Source organism: Ciconia boyciana, chromosome 15 (assembly GCF_034638445.1).
Source record: "Ciconia boyciana chromosome 15, ASM3463844v1, whole genome shotgun sequence".
Taxonomy (NCBI): domain Eukaryota; kingdom Metazoa; phylum Chordata; class Aves; order Ciconiiformes; family Ciconiidae; genus Ciconia; species Ciconia boyciana.
In genome coordinates this window covers 345,995-362,082 of record NC_132948.1, presented here as the reverse complement: position 1 = coordinate 362,082, position 16,088 = coordinate 345,995, and the positions used below count along the sequence as shown (strand labels likewise).

At 53.0% G+C, this 16,088-nt stretch overlaps 1 protein-coding gene across 3 annotated transcripts in view; it reads right to left on the bottom strand.

Moving 5' to 3' along the window:
• AIFM3 (AIF family member 3) overlaps positions 1-15,114 on the bottom strand; it is a 38,938-nt gene extending 23,824 nt beyond the window's left edge. For 2 of the 3 annotated variants that reach the window (XM_072880367.1, XM_072880368.1), the window contains exons 1-3: positions 15,084-15,114; positions 7,101-7,314; positions 1,919-2,028 (exon numbers count right to left, since the gene is read on the bottom strand). In XM_072880367.1, the coding sequence (XP_072736468.1) occupies positions 1,919-2,028; positions 7,101-7,314; positions 15,084-15,114 (355 nt within the window). Of the gene's footprint in view, positions 1-1,918; positions 2,029-7,100; positions 7,324-15,074 lie in introns of all 3 variants that reach the window. The other variant, XM_072880366.1, reaches the window with a different exon arrangement.
• Positions 15,115-16,088: the final 974 nt, after the last annotated feature.

The window sequence follows — 16,088 nt, the reverse complement described above, 5'->3', positions numbered from 1 at the left end:
TGGACTCCTCAGCTTCACAACAGGAATGCCACTGCTGAGCAAGGCTGACCTCCTGAAGGCTGAAGGTCGCTGCCCAGGGCCTCCTGCAGTGGCAGGAGCTCCGCTGCGCCATGCAGAGCAGCTTCAAAGTTCAGAGTCTGTGAGCATGTGCCCGTGACACTCCTCCTTTACCCAGAGGTGTCACCTCTCCTACAGGACACGTGGCAGCTGTTGCGGACCTGGAAGGTCAACAGCATCTTGGCTACTTGATGTGGAGTTCTCTTAACTTGCACATGGAACTGGTCCAGCCATTTGGGATAGAGGGTGAACACAGTCACCAACTGGGATCCCGCATGAGGGATCCCATCTAAAATGCCCTCGCTGACATTGCCCTTCCAGCACCTCTGAGCACAGCTCCAAAGCTGTCTGCTCTGCCTGGAATATAACCTCGCTCTCCATCAGGGCCTGGGGCTGCAGTCTCCAGGGTCTCGTAGTCACCTCCACAAGCACCAGTAGCACCCAGAGCAAGCAGCATCTCAAGCAGAGCATCACTTATTTAGAGCAAGCATGTTTCAGGACAGATCCCGACGCAGCAAGGAGTCTGCACACCGCCAGAGAAGGATGGGGCATGCCCAAAGCCACGAGTTCACTCCTGGCAAGTGTTTGCTCAGAGGCTGCTACCCTGGATTTCGGCTTTCCCTGCCTGAAAGAGCTGGCCCACAATGCCGGGGCAGAGCAAACGGCTACAGTTTGGCCATGGCGGACTGGTCCTGAGCTCGTGCCTTCGCTTGCCCTGGCACAGCAGTGCCACTCTCATCACCCACCACACGGGGGATGCAGGGGCAGCCCCTGCACTCACTTCTGCAGCAAATCCTGTATTCCCTAACGAGATCCCTGTGCCAGCGGCCAGCGGCCAGTCTCAGGGATGCGCCCGCAGGTCTCCGAAAGGCAGGCGGGCTTTCACCTCCGTTGGCCACCGGAGCAGCGTGAGGCTCTTCTGCCCTGCTCAGCGGGCTGCTAGCCCCAGGCAAGGGGCTGAGAGCATGGATGCCTGCACCCAGCAGTGCTGCTGGGCCAGCAATGCCTAGAGGGCACTCAGCAGGATGCTCTACTGTCTTCCCCAGGATCCCACCTCCAGCAAAGTGCCCCCCACCCCGAGTCTGGGTGACGAAATTCTCCAGCATGCAGCTGGGCCAGCTCTGCCTGCTACCATTACTCAGACTCTGGGTAGGGACCTGCCTGAAGCCCATGCTGAGAAAATGCCAGGATGCTTATTTTTAAGTGCCAAGATGGGAAACCACTGCACCTCATCCCACTTCAATCAGTAACACCAGCAACATTTCTTTTTGCTACTGAAAGGATCCCATCAGCCCAAAGAGCTTCCTCCTTCCCCCACAAACAGGATTTTGATTTACAGGGAGCTGTGGTTTTGTGTTTTTTTTTTAAGACTGAGTGGCCTGAAAAATCATAAGGTGATTTTTTTTTCCCTTTAAGACTTCTTTTTTAACTTGTCAGTGGCTGGGAACTGATAAACAGCACAATATGAAAAGCCCCATAAAATCAGGCTTTGCATAGGGACAGTGAGCTGCAGCTGTTCCACACCATCCCAGAAAGGTTCAGCTCCAGCTGAAGAATGAAGCAGTAGCCCAATTTAATGGTGCCCGTGAGTTTTGCTCTTCAAAGTCACCCAAAGAAGTCCCAGCCAGTGGCAAGCTGGGGTCACCAGCAAACCAGACCTGCAGCGAAGTGCTCCCAGGAGGTCTGTGCACCCCCAGCTTTCTGCCCATGCCTTCCCCCAGCGAGAAGATGCCAAGATGATGCTGAGCGTGCGGTACGGCACTGCCCCATGCCCGGCAGCACAGCCAGATGAACACCGGGCTGTCTTTTGCCAATACTCTGATGCCCTTGGTTAGTCTCCTAGGATGTGATGCCGACTGACCTTTGACCAGTGGAGCCCCATAGTGGGGACACTTGTGTCCCACGGCGTGGAACTCGCCGCTCTCCTTGATGAGCAGAGCCTTCCCGCAGCCCAGGTCCACTTCCCGCATCCTGGGGAGGAGGAGCACAGAAAACACATGGCAGAGCATCCGCCTGGCAGTGGACACCACCCCCTCGCCCTGCACCCCAGCCCTGGTCCCGCCAGGCTCCCCCCCTCCTTCAACTTGCTCACCACCAGCTCCAGGTGACTTACAGGTGTGGGTCACTCCTGTCACCGAGCTGGCTTTGGAGGCGGCTCTGCTGTTCCCAGCCTGGGGCGCATCCAAGCTGGGCCATTGAGTGGCAGCTTCTTCATCCATCACTGTGCCAAGAGGTGGCCCAAAGCACCTCCCCAGCTGCCCGGGAAGCACCTGGTGGTCTCCACCCAAGTCCAGGGGGTCAGAATAAAGCTTTTCAGCACATAGTGGGAGCAAGAAACCAAACTGGTTTTACTGCGACATCACCTCCCCTCCTGGCCCCAGCAGCTCAGCAGGTCCCTGCCAGGCTTGTGTTCACTCACTCAAAGCAAACACGACATTTCTGAGACCTGAAAACCAGGAGAGGCGATTCTGACCCTTTGCGTACTCCAGCCTTGGGGTCTGCCTCCCTGCACCTCAGGGGGTCGTGCTCTGGTCCTGGCCACAACCCAGGATCAACAATGTGGGTCACCTTTTCCTGATAAAACCCTCAGGACAGCAGACACCTACGTGTGACCTCCTTGCTGTTTCCCTCAGCTTTTTTTGCAGAGCAAAGCTCACACAGCGACCTGCCCACCTGCTCTGGGCTGCTGGCCCCAGCTCTGCATCACGGAGGGGCTTTGCCTCCCTGGTGCTGCTGGCACTCAGCCCCACGTTTGCATAGGAGCCAACTTAACCCTCGAGCCATTCCCCAGGAGAGATTCAGGTGCTCTTTGAAAGACCACAGTTGCTTGTGTGGTACCGTGGACAAAAGCACGATTAGCACAGCAGGAATCCTTTACGCAAAGCTTTGCAATTTTTAGGCTCTCTGGGTGACACCTCCCCAGCTGCAGTCACCTGGTCCTTGACCAGCTGAGGCAGGCTGAGGCTCCAGTCACCCCTGTCCTGGCCAAAAGCGTCTCTTTGCCGATCGTGCACCTTGTCTGCAAAGACAGAAAGAGCTACTGAGCATCCCCATCTGCTGAATGAGTGATTAATGATGCCATTAGTGCTGGAAAGCAGCATTTTAGAAAATCCTTTCTAACTCTCCTGGCTTGACTGAGAGCTGATCTGCAGCCCTCCAGCTCAGCAGGGCTGTGCTGAGCGATACACACCTCTGCACCGGCCGCAGCGTGGGAGCAGCGTCCCCAAATAGCGGGTGCACTTGCCCACAGCAGCCAGCTGCCCAGGTCTCCCCGGGAATGGCATGCCTCCTCCACAGCGGCACCCCGCTGGCTGTGCCCCATTGCTCTGCTGGGCACAGGCTTTGCAATGCAGCTGCAACATGTGCTTTTATCTGCAAGAGTTTCCAAACCCTGCAGACCATATGCAGAACTGGGCTGCATTTAGGCAGTTGCATTACACTGGGCAGGTGCACCATCCACTGAAATACGAGTCTTTCAACCACTCATCGTTTCCAGGAGGATGCCCATTGCTCCTCTCTGCAGAGTCTGGAGATTGGGATGCAGGAGGCTCCAACAGTGAGATCCCCACTCCTCCACCTGCCCAAGCATCGTTGAGTGACACTGATGTTGCTCTGCTGTAAGCAGATGTTTACCCTCTGCTCTCTCACTATCCACCAGATCTTCATCCCAACACATCCTGCCTCACCTACTTCTCTCACCACTCAGGTGCTCCCTTTCCAACCAACAGCCCTGATACACCCTGTGCAATCCATGGCCCTGTGTGAGGCACTGAACCTCTTCCCAATGCAATTATCAGCAGCCACTTCCCTACAGCAGAGCCTTCCAGCTAACCATGGAGGATGAGACAAGGAGTGAGCCCTTGTTTTGCAGGGAGCTGGGCGCAGAGCGCAGAGCTGCTGTTCCCTGGAAACTTCCCCTCTTCCAGCCATAAAGCCTGTCCCCACACGACTTGATGTTTATCTGGAAATCCTGGTTGTTCCCATTGCACGAAGTGGACCATCTCTACAGCAAGCCTGGCAAGTTGCATTTGGTGTACCGAATACACCACTGTGCACACAGCAAACGCCATGTGCTCAGGAAAGCTCCTGGCTATGTGTGATCCCTGAATGCTGTTCATGCACGATAGGTCCCAGGGTCTCAGAAGAATGGGACTCACTTTGCATGCTCATTCCTCTTTGGGTAACATTCCAACTCTATCCCATCACTTGCACCCAGGCTACAGAGACACTTATCCCGCTCTCTGCTTCGCAGTCATGGAGATGAGACCAGGGCTCAGTCCACCAGCACCCCTGCAACACCTTCAAACCCACCTTGGCCAAGTCTTCATGCTCCACCAGCATCAACTGTCCCACTAGAGTAACGGCAAATGCTCAATTTCCTTGCCACCTCAGGTGACAACACCAGCAGAGCTCATCATGCCTGCCCTTGGGAGCCGTTTTGTCCCAGTAAATTGGCAGCCCCACTCCCGAGCGATACCGCTCTGCTCCCTCCCCGTGTAGGACACTTGGCACTTGGAGGTCCTTCTGTCAGCACAAGGGGAATAGAGCAGTACAAGTCCTACTGCATTCCTCAGCTGTGCAGTACTTCAGATAAAACCTGCGGTTAAATGACAACCATAACTCTATGGGAAGATAAGATAAGATAAGTGAAAGAGTTCAAAACTTACCCAAGGAACTGTGTGATCTGAGAGAGTCACAAACAAGACCTGGTGTCTTCAAGGCAGCACACAGCCACCTGCAAGGCTCCCGATCCCACACTCACTCCAGAGCGAGCGAGAGGATGATTTACGCTGAGCTATTTACTCAGTTGGGAATTTGTCCTGTTGCCCCACTCCACTCCCCACTTGGGAAGAACCAGCTAAAACTCGGCTCTGGCCTGCAAAGGACCTTTGCTCAGGAGCTGAGGGAGCACTGGGGGCTGTTTTCTGTCTGCAGCTCATTGACCCCCCTCAGTTAGCCTGCTGGGAGGCTGGCTGGATACAGCAGTGCCAGAGTTTATCCTCCAGTATCTTTTACTGGTTCTGCTGAGACCATCTTGGTACCAGAAAGATAGAAAGGGTGGCAGAAAGAGTACCTTGTTCTTGCAGACTCCACTAACACAACGTAGAGGTGCGCGAACCCTTGTGCCAGTGCCCCGCACTGCTGCTGTGCCCCTGCACACCCCTGCCCAGCACACTCCTTGAGAGAAGCATCCCAGAAAACCCCTCTGGGTATCAAAGCGAGAAGGGACTCCTTTGGTCTGACCCGTTGCTTACACGAGCTGCGGGACTTTCTTGCAGCACCTCTCTTTTGAGCTAGACTCAGCCTGCTAGAAAAAAAGCTATTCTCAACTTAAAATGCCTAGTGATGGCAAGCGCGCTGCCGTACTTGGTAGTGTGTTTCAGTAGCTGTATACACACACGGTTGAAGTGTGAGCCCAGTTTCCAGACCGATGCCAGTTTCTAGCCCTGGCTTTAGCTGAGGAGCTCCCTGCTACAGTCGCCTGCAGGCAGGTATGTTCTCACAGACTGCAGCCAGCTCCCTCCTCACCGTCCCCATGACGAGCAGAGCTCTTCGAATCTTTTCATCTACCATACTGCATGCTTTCTAGTCAATGTATCTATTGCAGCCCTAATTTTCCAACGTCCTTCTTGCACTGGGGCACTAAAGCAGAGCACGCTCTTTTAGTAACACCCCAAACACGAAGTCGGCAGAAGCTGCCTCCGTGAACCCTTGGTGTTCAGCCATTAGGCTACGTCTCGACACTGGAACAGGACCCTTCCTGTTCAACCAGTATTTCCCAGGATAGTCTCCCCGTTTTGCTTTGCTCCAGCTTCAAGGCAATCCTGGTCACTGCCTGTGCTCTGCCCCAGGTCCCCTCTTCCCCAGCCTTGGGGTCACTGGTCACCTGTGCAGGAGGCAGTGGGTTGCCCATCACCTCCCAGAAGCAGCCCTGCAGGCACTGTGCTTGCCTTCCAGTCCAGTGCATCTCTACTGACTCCTCACCCCCACCTCTTACTGGAGAAGGCCATTCGCCTCCAGGTCCTGATGGCCCTCCAGCACTTCTCTGAGCTGCAGCAGAGCTTGCAGAGTCAGCCACACCCCATCATGTGAAGATTTAATCCAACAGAGTCCAGTGCATCCCTTTGTAGAACGGCCTAGTACGTAAATTCCCATCACAATGAAAAAACCAGTTTAGTCCCGGATGAACTTAACTAATGAGAAGAATTTATAGCCCATGAAGCCCCTTAAGTTTAGCACAAAGCAGCTTGTAGTACATGGATTATTCTAGAATATTATCACAAGCAATAGTTCAATTTAAAGCAAATAGCTGCCAGACTCTTGCTGTGTCCCACCCACCTGACACCACTCCCTCACTGGAATAAAAGCTATTTCAAACTATGTTTTCTTTCACACAAGGACAGAGCCCACTGAGATGGTGGCCATCAGACTAACGGAACATGCTGCAGAAAAGGCACATCTACCCCAGAAAAGAAACACCAGCCTGTAAAGCACGGTGACCGGGACAGGCACTTTTTAGACTTCAGAAAACTCTTAAATCAGGGTAGTGAAACTCTACACAGCTGAAGTGTGTTGCCATTAGCAAAAAATTTGGAAAACTGCATCCTTGGTGAAAGAGCAAATTGAAAGAGATGAGCTTGGCTACAAGAGCAAGGCACTGCAGAAGTGATGGAGCACACGATCTGCCCCATCAGCTCCACCCATGCGCTACTCATGCTGCTTTGTAAAACTACTAAGGCTATAAATTTATAAAAAATTGTCAGGGTTGTCTAACGCAAGCTGAGCAGAGCCTGTTGAGAAATTCTGCTACAGAACATCACATCTTTCTAAGATGAGTCCCAGGGCAGACCGTGCAAGGAACAGCAGACCTTCTGGTAAAAAACAGTTGTCGCTTGTCTGTGATGTCATTTTTTAAGATGAAAAAAAAAACTATTTTACTAAGTTAAATTATCATCTCCAGAAACTCTGAAGAACAAGATGGGGGGTTTGGTTTGGGTTATAAGGTCTCTCAAGTTTTACCTGCAAAAATTTTAGGCACTTACTGTCCATTCTCCAGGTCCTTCACGTGGCACACAGATGCTTCCACCACATCCTTTGGGTTGTGGTAGGGATTGCTGGCAATGGGATGCTCCTCGAGATGATAATGCCGGGCAGTTCCATTGACTTTGTAGATCAGGGGGCTGGCTTTCCCGTTGGGCGACATCTCCTCCTTGCTTCTCTCTTTCTCGGGTATTACAACTTCAATTTTCACTTCAACTGCAGGAACAAACAGAAATCTTCATTAAAATGAAGCTGGAAGTTTTGCTGCCATCCTGCCTCTCCCTCCTGGACTTTGAAAGGGGCTGACAGACATCAGAACAGACATTTTTTGTTGGCTTGCTTGTGAAGATAAAACTTTTAATATCAAACTCGGCCTGATTACCCGAGCCCATTATTCCACTGTTCTTTCTCCATGGGGCACCTTCGCATGCATAAAGCACATATTCTTGCAAGCAGACATTACTCATCAGTGCAAACCAACCCCTCAGTCACAGTTCCTGTTCTGTTTAGTGGAAAAAAGCTTCAGGCAGCTAAATGTGAGGCATGCCAAGGCCTCTAGGGCTCAGACAGACTTCAAAAAACCCTTTAATTGTTTGTAGATAACACTAACTGAAAGAGAAAGCCAACACCGCATGGTGTATAAAGCTGCTTCATTAGATGGAGACCAATTAATAAGGAACTAGAAAATCCAAAATTATTTCTGCATGAGGTTTTCACCATAGAGTCAATCTTCAGCATTAAGTGAGAAAAGCAAGGATTGTCCGTCTTACTTAGGTGTACACCATTGAACAGGTTTGACAATAAAAGCGTCCCTGGCCTGGGGACCATCACCTGGGGACCACCACCTGGGGACCATCACCTGGCCAGGTGACCCAAGGACACGCAGGAGCTACTTGTGCCAGTGCAGCGCATCCCCCCGACTACCAGAGGGGACACCGGAGCCAGCGGGTCCCCTCGGCCCCACTGCCACCCTGGGTGCTGTCGTGGGGCAGTGATGGAGCAAGGCAGCCCCTGGCACGGCACAGCCAGGACGCTGCCCCTTCGTCCCCTTCGTCCCCGCCTCCCCTCCCGCTGCCTCAACCAGGATGTGCTCCCGGTCATCCCCTCCCCACGCAGGGACAGAGGGGGAGCACAGGGGCTCTCCTCGGCCACCCAGGTGAAGACGTGCAGATGTTCATCCCAGCTCCCCGAAGGGCAGCGCTCACCCAGCCTCACCATGCACCCACCCAGCCGCACCCCCACCCACTGCCCCGTGCCCGTGGGGAGCAGGCTGGACACAGGAGCATCAGAGGAAGTCGGTGATGAGCTCTCACATCATAAAGTGAAAAACATCACTTCAGCTCCTAGGGACTTCATAAAACCAAAGCCATTAATATTTATAATAAACCCCAGGGGAGTTCTATAGTGAGCCAGGGGGTAAGTGCCAGAGACTGAGGAAGTGTCTCAAGTAAATGGGAGATTGCTGAGCTTTCCCCATCTTATAAATGTCATGAACAGGAAAAGCTGTGCAGAAGATAAAAATTAAAGCTCATGACCTAAACAGGTTAAGGAAAGGCAAAGAGAGGGGAACAACGTGCCCCAGAAGAGCGGGACGAGCCCGGCAGCAAGAGAGGGGTGCTGGGTCTTCCCAGCGTCACCTGTTGCCCCACGCCGTTTATTGCAAGTCCATTGAGAGGACAATGGAAGAAAAGGTCGGGGGAAGATGGTTCATTCAGGAATGGAGAAAAGCAAGTGGCCATGGCCGTCCAGGCACTGGAGGCAGGCGGTTGTTTCAAGAGCCCCGCAAGTTTCTGCTTTTTGTGCCAGCTCAGCAGGGCAGGGGGTGGGGTGGCTCTTCCCCAAAGTGCCAAATCCTCGCACTCACCGGGGCAGGATTCACCAGGGGCTCTGACAGACAGATCCAGTGAAGCAATTTTCCGTGTATCCACACTGAACCAACAGAAAATGTGAACTTCTGTTGCGTTATTGCAGCTGCCAGCTGCAGGAGTTACTGCAAGTTTGGCAATAGGCCCAGCACCATGCATTAAAAAAAAAAAAAAATCTTGCTATGAGCAAATTTGTTCCTGGAGCTCTGCAGAAGCAGCCCAGCTCCCTGCAGGTACCTAGCAAAGAGGCCGCTTTCCGTAAGCACTGTTTTCCTATGGCTTTTGGAAAAGCAGGCACGGATTTTCCACGACAGAGTGAGGAAATATAATGAACATCCGTTTATGCCAGTCCCAGTGAAATACTTTTGGTCGAAGAAACAGGAGGATCATTTCATACGATTACGCAGTTGATCAGACATTTATCTGGAGCGAACACGGCTGCACATCCTTGCAGCCAGACCCCGGAGCTGGGCAGCATGCTGCTGCTGCTGCTGCCGACTGCGTGCGGGATGAGACCGGGCTGGCACCGGCGAAGGCGGCAGCTCCGAGCTCTAACAGTGACGTTGATGCCGGTGGATTCACCCTGCAGGGAACAACCCCCATCTCTCACTTGGCCCGATGCCCCAGAGCTTTGTTTTCCAAACTACATTAGGGTCAGGTGAGCACCCAGAGCACCTGCTGATCCATGGGCGTATGAACCTGCGGGGATGAAGATGGAAATTTAGCTCCGAGCTCTTCACTTCTTTCTCGGTCAGAAAACCGTACGCAAAAAGCAGCAGGCCTCTGGCACCAGTACGTGACAGTGTTCCCAGCTGTCCCCACTCGGCACTCACCGACACTGCTGGACAAATGTCCCGAGGAAAAGAAAAAGAGGTATAAAGTCTTCCCCCCCTCATATTTCAGGCCCCACACATCACCATTTGCCTCCATGGGGTCAACTCCCACTCTCCTCTCCCCGAGCCTTTATCCCCCCTTCTCCTCCTCCTCCTCCTCATCCCCCCCGGCCGCGTGGGGTGTCCCTCTGGCAGAGACCTGCATTCCCGAGGGATGATCCCTCCAGGAATCCAGGGCTCAGCGGCACCTGAGCTGATCCAGCAAACAGCTTCAGTTGCCATCAGGGAAAATTACATTTAAATGAAATATTTATAAACCCAAGTTTAATTCTGAAACCCCGTTGGCACGGTGTGGCTGGGCCCAGCGCGCTCCACCCCTTTGACAGTGATTTCCTATAACCGCTAGAAGAGGTTCCTGACCTTAAAGCAAACTGTTTGGAAAGTTTTAGGCACGTGCCTGCAAATCTGCACGGTGGCCGACTGCTCGGGGACCAGCCAAGGCCACCACTGTCACACAGCAGCACTGCCCCAGCCTTGGCTGCAGGAACAAGGGTGGCAGCTGTAGCTTCCAGGGAAGAGCAACTGCTGCTCTCCGAGCACGTATATGTACGCATCTATAGTATAGATACAGATACAGATACAGATACAGATACAGATATAGATATGGATATATAGATATAGATATAGATACAGATATAGATACAGATATATAGATATAGATATAGATATAGATATAGATACGGATAAAGATATAGATATAGATATAGATATAGATATAGATATAGATATAGATATAGATATAGATACAGATATGCCTGCTTACCCTGTGCCACCAGCATCACATATGCACATATATATGTGCATGTATGTGTTTCTGTGTGTTCATGTACATTTTTAATATATATGTATTTTTAATCTGTATATATACACACACACACATATATATGAAGGACCAGGAGGTCAGGGCTGGAAATATTTTATAAGAATATACAAAAAAGCAGATGAAACAGTTGAGCATTAGCAGGGGCTAATACTGCACATCCACATACACCTCAGCACTGCCAGCTCTTAGTATTCAAAAATCCTGAGTCAGCTCCTCAAAATCATAGAATTGCTTAAAATACGGACTCTTGTCAAGACTATAAATTTTGATGCAATTTTTTTTTTCCTCTCAGGTTTTCAGCCTTTAGGTCGGAGCACTGCCAGGACCCCTGTGCGCACACCCAGGAACCACGTCCCAGCCCCATTTATCACGGTTGGCTCAGGTTTTTTTTTTTCATACTGTGGCCATGATGCTCTTGTACTTTGCCTCACGTCATTAACACCTGGCAGCCAGTCATTAAGACACCATTACATCTCCCGTAAATGTATTCGTTCTCCATCACTATTCACAGCCTTGTGGGACAAGTCAAAGCCTCTGCCTGCTTTTAGGCAGGTACCCAAGATACGAGGCTAGAAATGTTGGCATCAACCCCTGGGCAGGGTGCTGGCAGGTGGAGGGTGGCTGGGCTGCAGTGCAGGGCCACAGTCATTACTTTAAAAAATTAAGGCAATTAAATGACCCAAGACTTCTTTACCACAGGATTAGGTTCCCAGTATGGCTCAGTGCCCTTCTAGAGCCTAAATTCAAACTACGGGTATCAAGCCAGTTAAAGTATCATACTTAAAACGGTAGAAACAAGGAAAATACTAAGTTAATACGGCAGTGCAGGGGAAGAGAGAATTGGCACGAGCCAAGAGTTGGCTTGAATCTGGGGGAGTCTGGGTAAGATGAAGATGCCTGGCCATAGGGGATGGAGGAGCCGGGCTGGCGGAGGGGAGAGCTGTGTCTGCCTTCCCCAACCACAAAACCCTGCGATGCCTCAGGGTTTGGTGCTTAGGGGCTGCAGGCACAGGGCAAATGCGCGCTGAGGGCAGGGAACAGCCTTGTACTGGCTGTATGGTGCCGACAGCTCCAAGAGCAGTGGAAACCAGAAAAGCATCAAAGGTAGTGATGATGGAGGGACCAGCAGGGTACGGTGGGCACAGCCACTGTACTGGTTTACCCCAGCAGGGTTTATTTTCCTGCAGCCAGCACAGAGTAAATCTACCACCACGGGACATGTCTGGGGTCTCGCTCTGCCCTGCCAGAGCTGCGCTCTCCAGGCATACCCCAGGCTCGCCTGCGCTGCCTCTTAACTGCAAACCTTGATGACAACTACTTTAGGTGGTCTCAAAGAGACTCCAAACCGTTTCTATTAAAAATGACAGAGCTAATGACAAAACCATCATGTCAAACGTGCCTGGCTCTACCCTCCCTCTCCAGATGCCCTGTTCAGCAAAAACCAGGAGGTAGGACTTGCCGGCCAAGTCTGGGGGCACCCTCAGAGCCAAGCTCAGAAGGACACGCAGCCCACGCCACCCCTCCAGCAGTGCAGCATCCTGGCGAAGGGGACATGTTCCCTGCTCAGAGCCAAATGCATCCTCTGTGCGCGGGCAAAGCTCACCCGCAGACACGCCGTGCTGTGCCGGAGTTGCTGCTCTGCCCCACCGTCAAGCACTGAGCCCAGCAGAGAGTGCAAAGAAAAATAATCACAACTTTATAGGTTTTGCAAGCCGCTCTCCCGCGCCTGCTGCAGAGACGGTGCTGCTGCAGCTCACACCGAGCAGTCGCTGGCGCACAATGGCTCCCTTTACCCATCATCCTGACCTGGCTGCCTCTCCTGGAGCGGGTGCTGGGATCCCACGCAGACTGCCAGCTGGCAGCTCATCGCGTATGCATCACGCACCCGGAGAAAAAACGGAGAAAAAAAATTATGCAGAGATTGAGAACTGGGCCTTCAGAAGAGGATCCAGCGTCACGGGACTGCAGCACTAGAGATAACAGAAGATTACTTTGCTGCTTGAACATAAGCTCTTAATTAAACACTTAAATATCAGGATGGGGTCGGGCGCTGCAGCAGCAGCCAGACTTCGGCGCTGGCCTCCGGTACAGCCAGCATAGTTATTTACTGTTGCAGGATTCCACTCCCCAAAGCTCTTGTACCAGTGATCAAAAGGTCTTCCTGGCACACAGCAACGTGTGCGCAATGTCAAGGTTATCTCGAGAAATGCTGAGGAGCTCAGGGGGACTGAGGGTCTCTCTCGGATATAAGAAGATAGAGCAGATAAGCACCTTGTATACATCTTTCAAAAGTGTCTAAATAGATTCTGTTGACTTCAGGGTGCATCTGAAATATTCCCTTCATGTCAAAACAGCACTGGTGGAGAAAACAGCTCTGTTCTGTCCCTGCATGATTTGCTTCTCATTCGTACAGGGGATAGGTGGATTTTTAGAAATAGGAAAGTCCACTACTTAGCTCCGATGGTGCACGGTTCCCGCAAGAAACAGGAATGACAAACATAAAAAGGCTGTGAAAACTCTTTGCCAGAACAATCGGTATCTGCAAATGCATCTGTTTACCTCACTGCATTTGCAGGTTTTATAACCACGGAGATGAAGCACCGCTGTCAGTGGTGCGCTAACCAGGGGCTGGGGAATGGCTTGTCAAAAGCCTTTGAAGACTGCTAATCAAAACCAGAGCTGCAGCGAGAGCGTTACATTACAGAATGGCATTTTCAGTGATTTGGCCCTGCTATGCAAATACAGCTCTACATGAAAATCTGCAGTTCAGGAAATATGCCTGCAGAGTGCTTTTATTCCTGCACCAGTCCAAGATTAAACACAATTTTGCTGATGGTATACAAAATAAAGTGGAACTGCCAGCAGAGTTTGTTACAAGTTTAGTCAACAACGGCTTTTATTCCTGGATGCGTTTTTACTCCTTAAACCTTTCAAGGAAGGATATAAACAGTGTGGGTTTTCACGAAAGAAAACTTACAGTTCACAGTGCCCAATGCCATATTACCTTGGCACTGCAATGACCTGTAAAATAATCACAGTACAGGTCAAGAGCAGAAAACCACCTTCAGTTTCTCCTTGTGCCTTGCTCATTGCCACTGACCTCACACAGTGGATGCTCGGTGGGTCGCAGACACGACTTGTATCATCCCTCTGACCTTTCGAGTCCTTCAACCTGAAATCCCCACTGCCTGAGGCAATGAAGACAAATTGCTAATAAAAGGTCCCCAAAAGACATTTTTCCACCCACAAAGGCTATGTGTGGATGCTGACTGATCTGATAGAGCAGCGTGACTATCTGATTCCCCTTGTCCTTGGGCATGAGCAGGTAACGAGGACGGGGTCGTCCTTCAGCTCCCTCTTAGGTGGCCAAAACAAGCTGCAGGATGGGAGCTCTCCTCAAAGGCAGCTTCGGCAACACCGACTACACCAGCCCCCCATGCACCAGCATCGGTCCCTGGGGACCAGCGCTGGGGTGACACGGGTGCTGCCGGGTATGATGAGCCCAGGCAACCACGCCGTGCCTGCTCATGCCCACGCTGCCAGCGGGGGCTCAGGACAAGGCTTAACGTCGACACTTCCACACCAGACCTCCCTCGACCAGCCAGTTTGCCTACGCAGCCTGCACCGCAGCCCCTTCCTCTCCTACGCAGGCCCACCTTCGCCAACCCGCAAAGAGCAGGGAGCCCATCCAGCCCAGCCGTGGTGGGAGCGTGCAGGGCAAGGGAAACATCCTTGATGTCCAGGTGCCTACGGCTGCTTTCCCCACTGGAGGCAGCACGAACGGACAAGCTTCGCCAAGAAAATAAAACCCAGGGAGCGGAGCAGCCCCAGGACCTGGCCTGCGTGGTGGGACTGAGAAAGCACCAAGAAGGCAAGCAGTAGGTGGCCCTGCTCCTTCCCCGCAGGGACAAAATTAAGGGCTGGCCAGCGAGTGGCAAAGCTGCGGCAGCGAGGAAGGTGCGGGAGCCATACGCGTCCCCACGGGGACGGCTGTCACCCTGGGGACGGCTGTCACCCCAACCCACCCTGGGGCACGGGGGGGACAGTTCCGCCCCCAGGCGCTGCGGGCAGGCAGAAGCCGGGGGGGCGGTGGGGTACGAGGAGACGGGACCGGACGGGACGGGACGGGACGGGACGGGACGGGACGAGCTGGCGGCGGGCGTCTGGAAGGGGCTGCAGGGCGCGGGCTGAGCTCCCCTCCCGCCCGCCCCCGGCACGGCTGCAGCCCCGCACAGCTCCCGGCCTGGGAGCGAGGGCGCCGAGGAATTCGGGGGGATTACCGGGCCGGCAATCCGCCCCGCGGGAGCCGAGAATTAACATTCCGCCGGGCAGCGCCCGCCGCCGCTGACCTACTTCTGGCCCCGGGGAGGGCGGGACGGGGCCCCGGCGCCGGAGGGCGGTCACCTGGTTTGGGCTTGGAGAAGCATCCTCCCATGGCGCCGGCCGGGCCGGGACGGGACGCGACGGGACGGGACGGGCGGCGGCGGCGGCGGCGGCGGCGGGGGCGGGCGGGTCAGCGGGGGCGCGGGCGCATCCTCGCGTGACGGACCGCCTGCGCGCGCCGCCGCGGGCTCCAGGCGTCGCTCAGCACCTGCGTGGGGCAGAAAAGCTCCGTGAGAAGCGGCGCGGGGGGAGGCGGGCGCGCAGGGGAGGGGACGCGAAGGGAAGCGAAGCCGGCGAGCAGCGCTGCTGCCTGCGCCCAGAGCTGCAGGCGGGAGCCGGGCAGCCGGAGCACAGCGGGTGCGTGGAGCAGGGGGCAAGGCCGGGCCCCACGCACCCCCGGTGACGCGAGTGACAAGGGGAGAACGCGACGCTGCCGTCACCGTGCTGGGAGTCGCCGGTAAACTCCGTTACGAAGTGTATGAATTCAGTCGTCCTTTCAAGGTTTAAAATTACACACCCCCCCCCCCCCCGTATCATTTATGCCCAGACTTTAATAACTTTCCACAGCCCTGCCTTTGGGAATTAAATCTCTAAGCACAGAGGTCACAGCCCAAATCCAATGATTAGACCATAAATACCTTTCAGTCAGGTTTTTTTCTTTTATCATTGGGTGATGGAAAAATGAAATCTACTTTATTGCCCGGTCCTGCACGTTCCCCCTTTCCAGTAATGCTCGTTCCTGCAGAAACCCCATTGGCTTTGGAACAATTATTTATTTGAGAAAGGGTTTTCAATATCAGGCCATTTTGCACCAAAACTCAGTTTTTAATACTATTAAGATTCTTTTATGTTTAACTGGGACAGGCAAACAGTCCACTTCAAGTTGTGTTTGTCTCGTTAGCTTTGACCGATAGTGCTCTCAGACTTGGTACAGACTAAGAATTAGGATAAACCTTTTCGGTTATATTCCTTGACTGAAAACAGCAAAGATTCATGCAGCACAACTGACAATAAAATAGAACATTT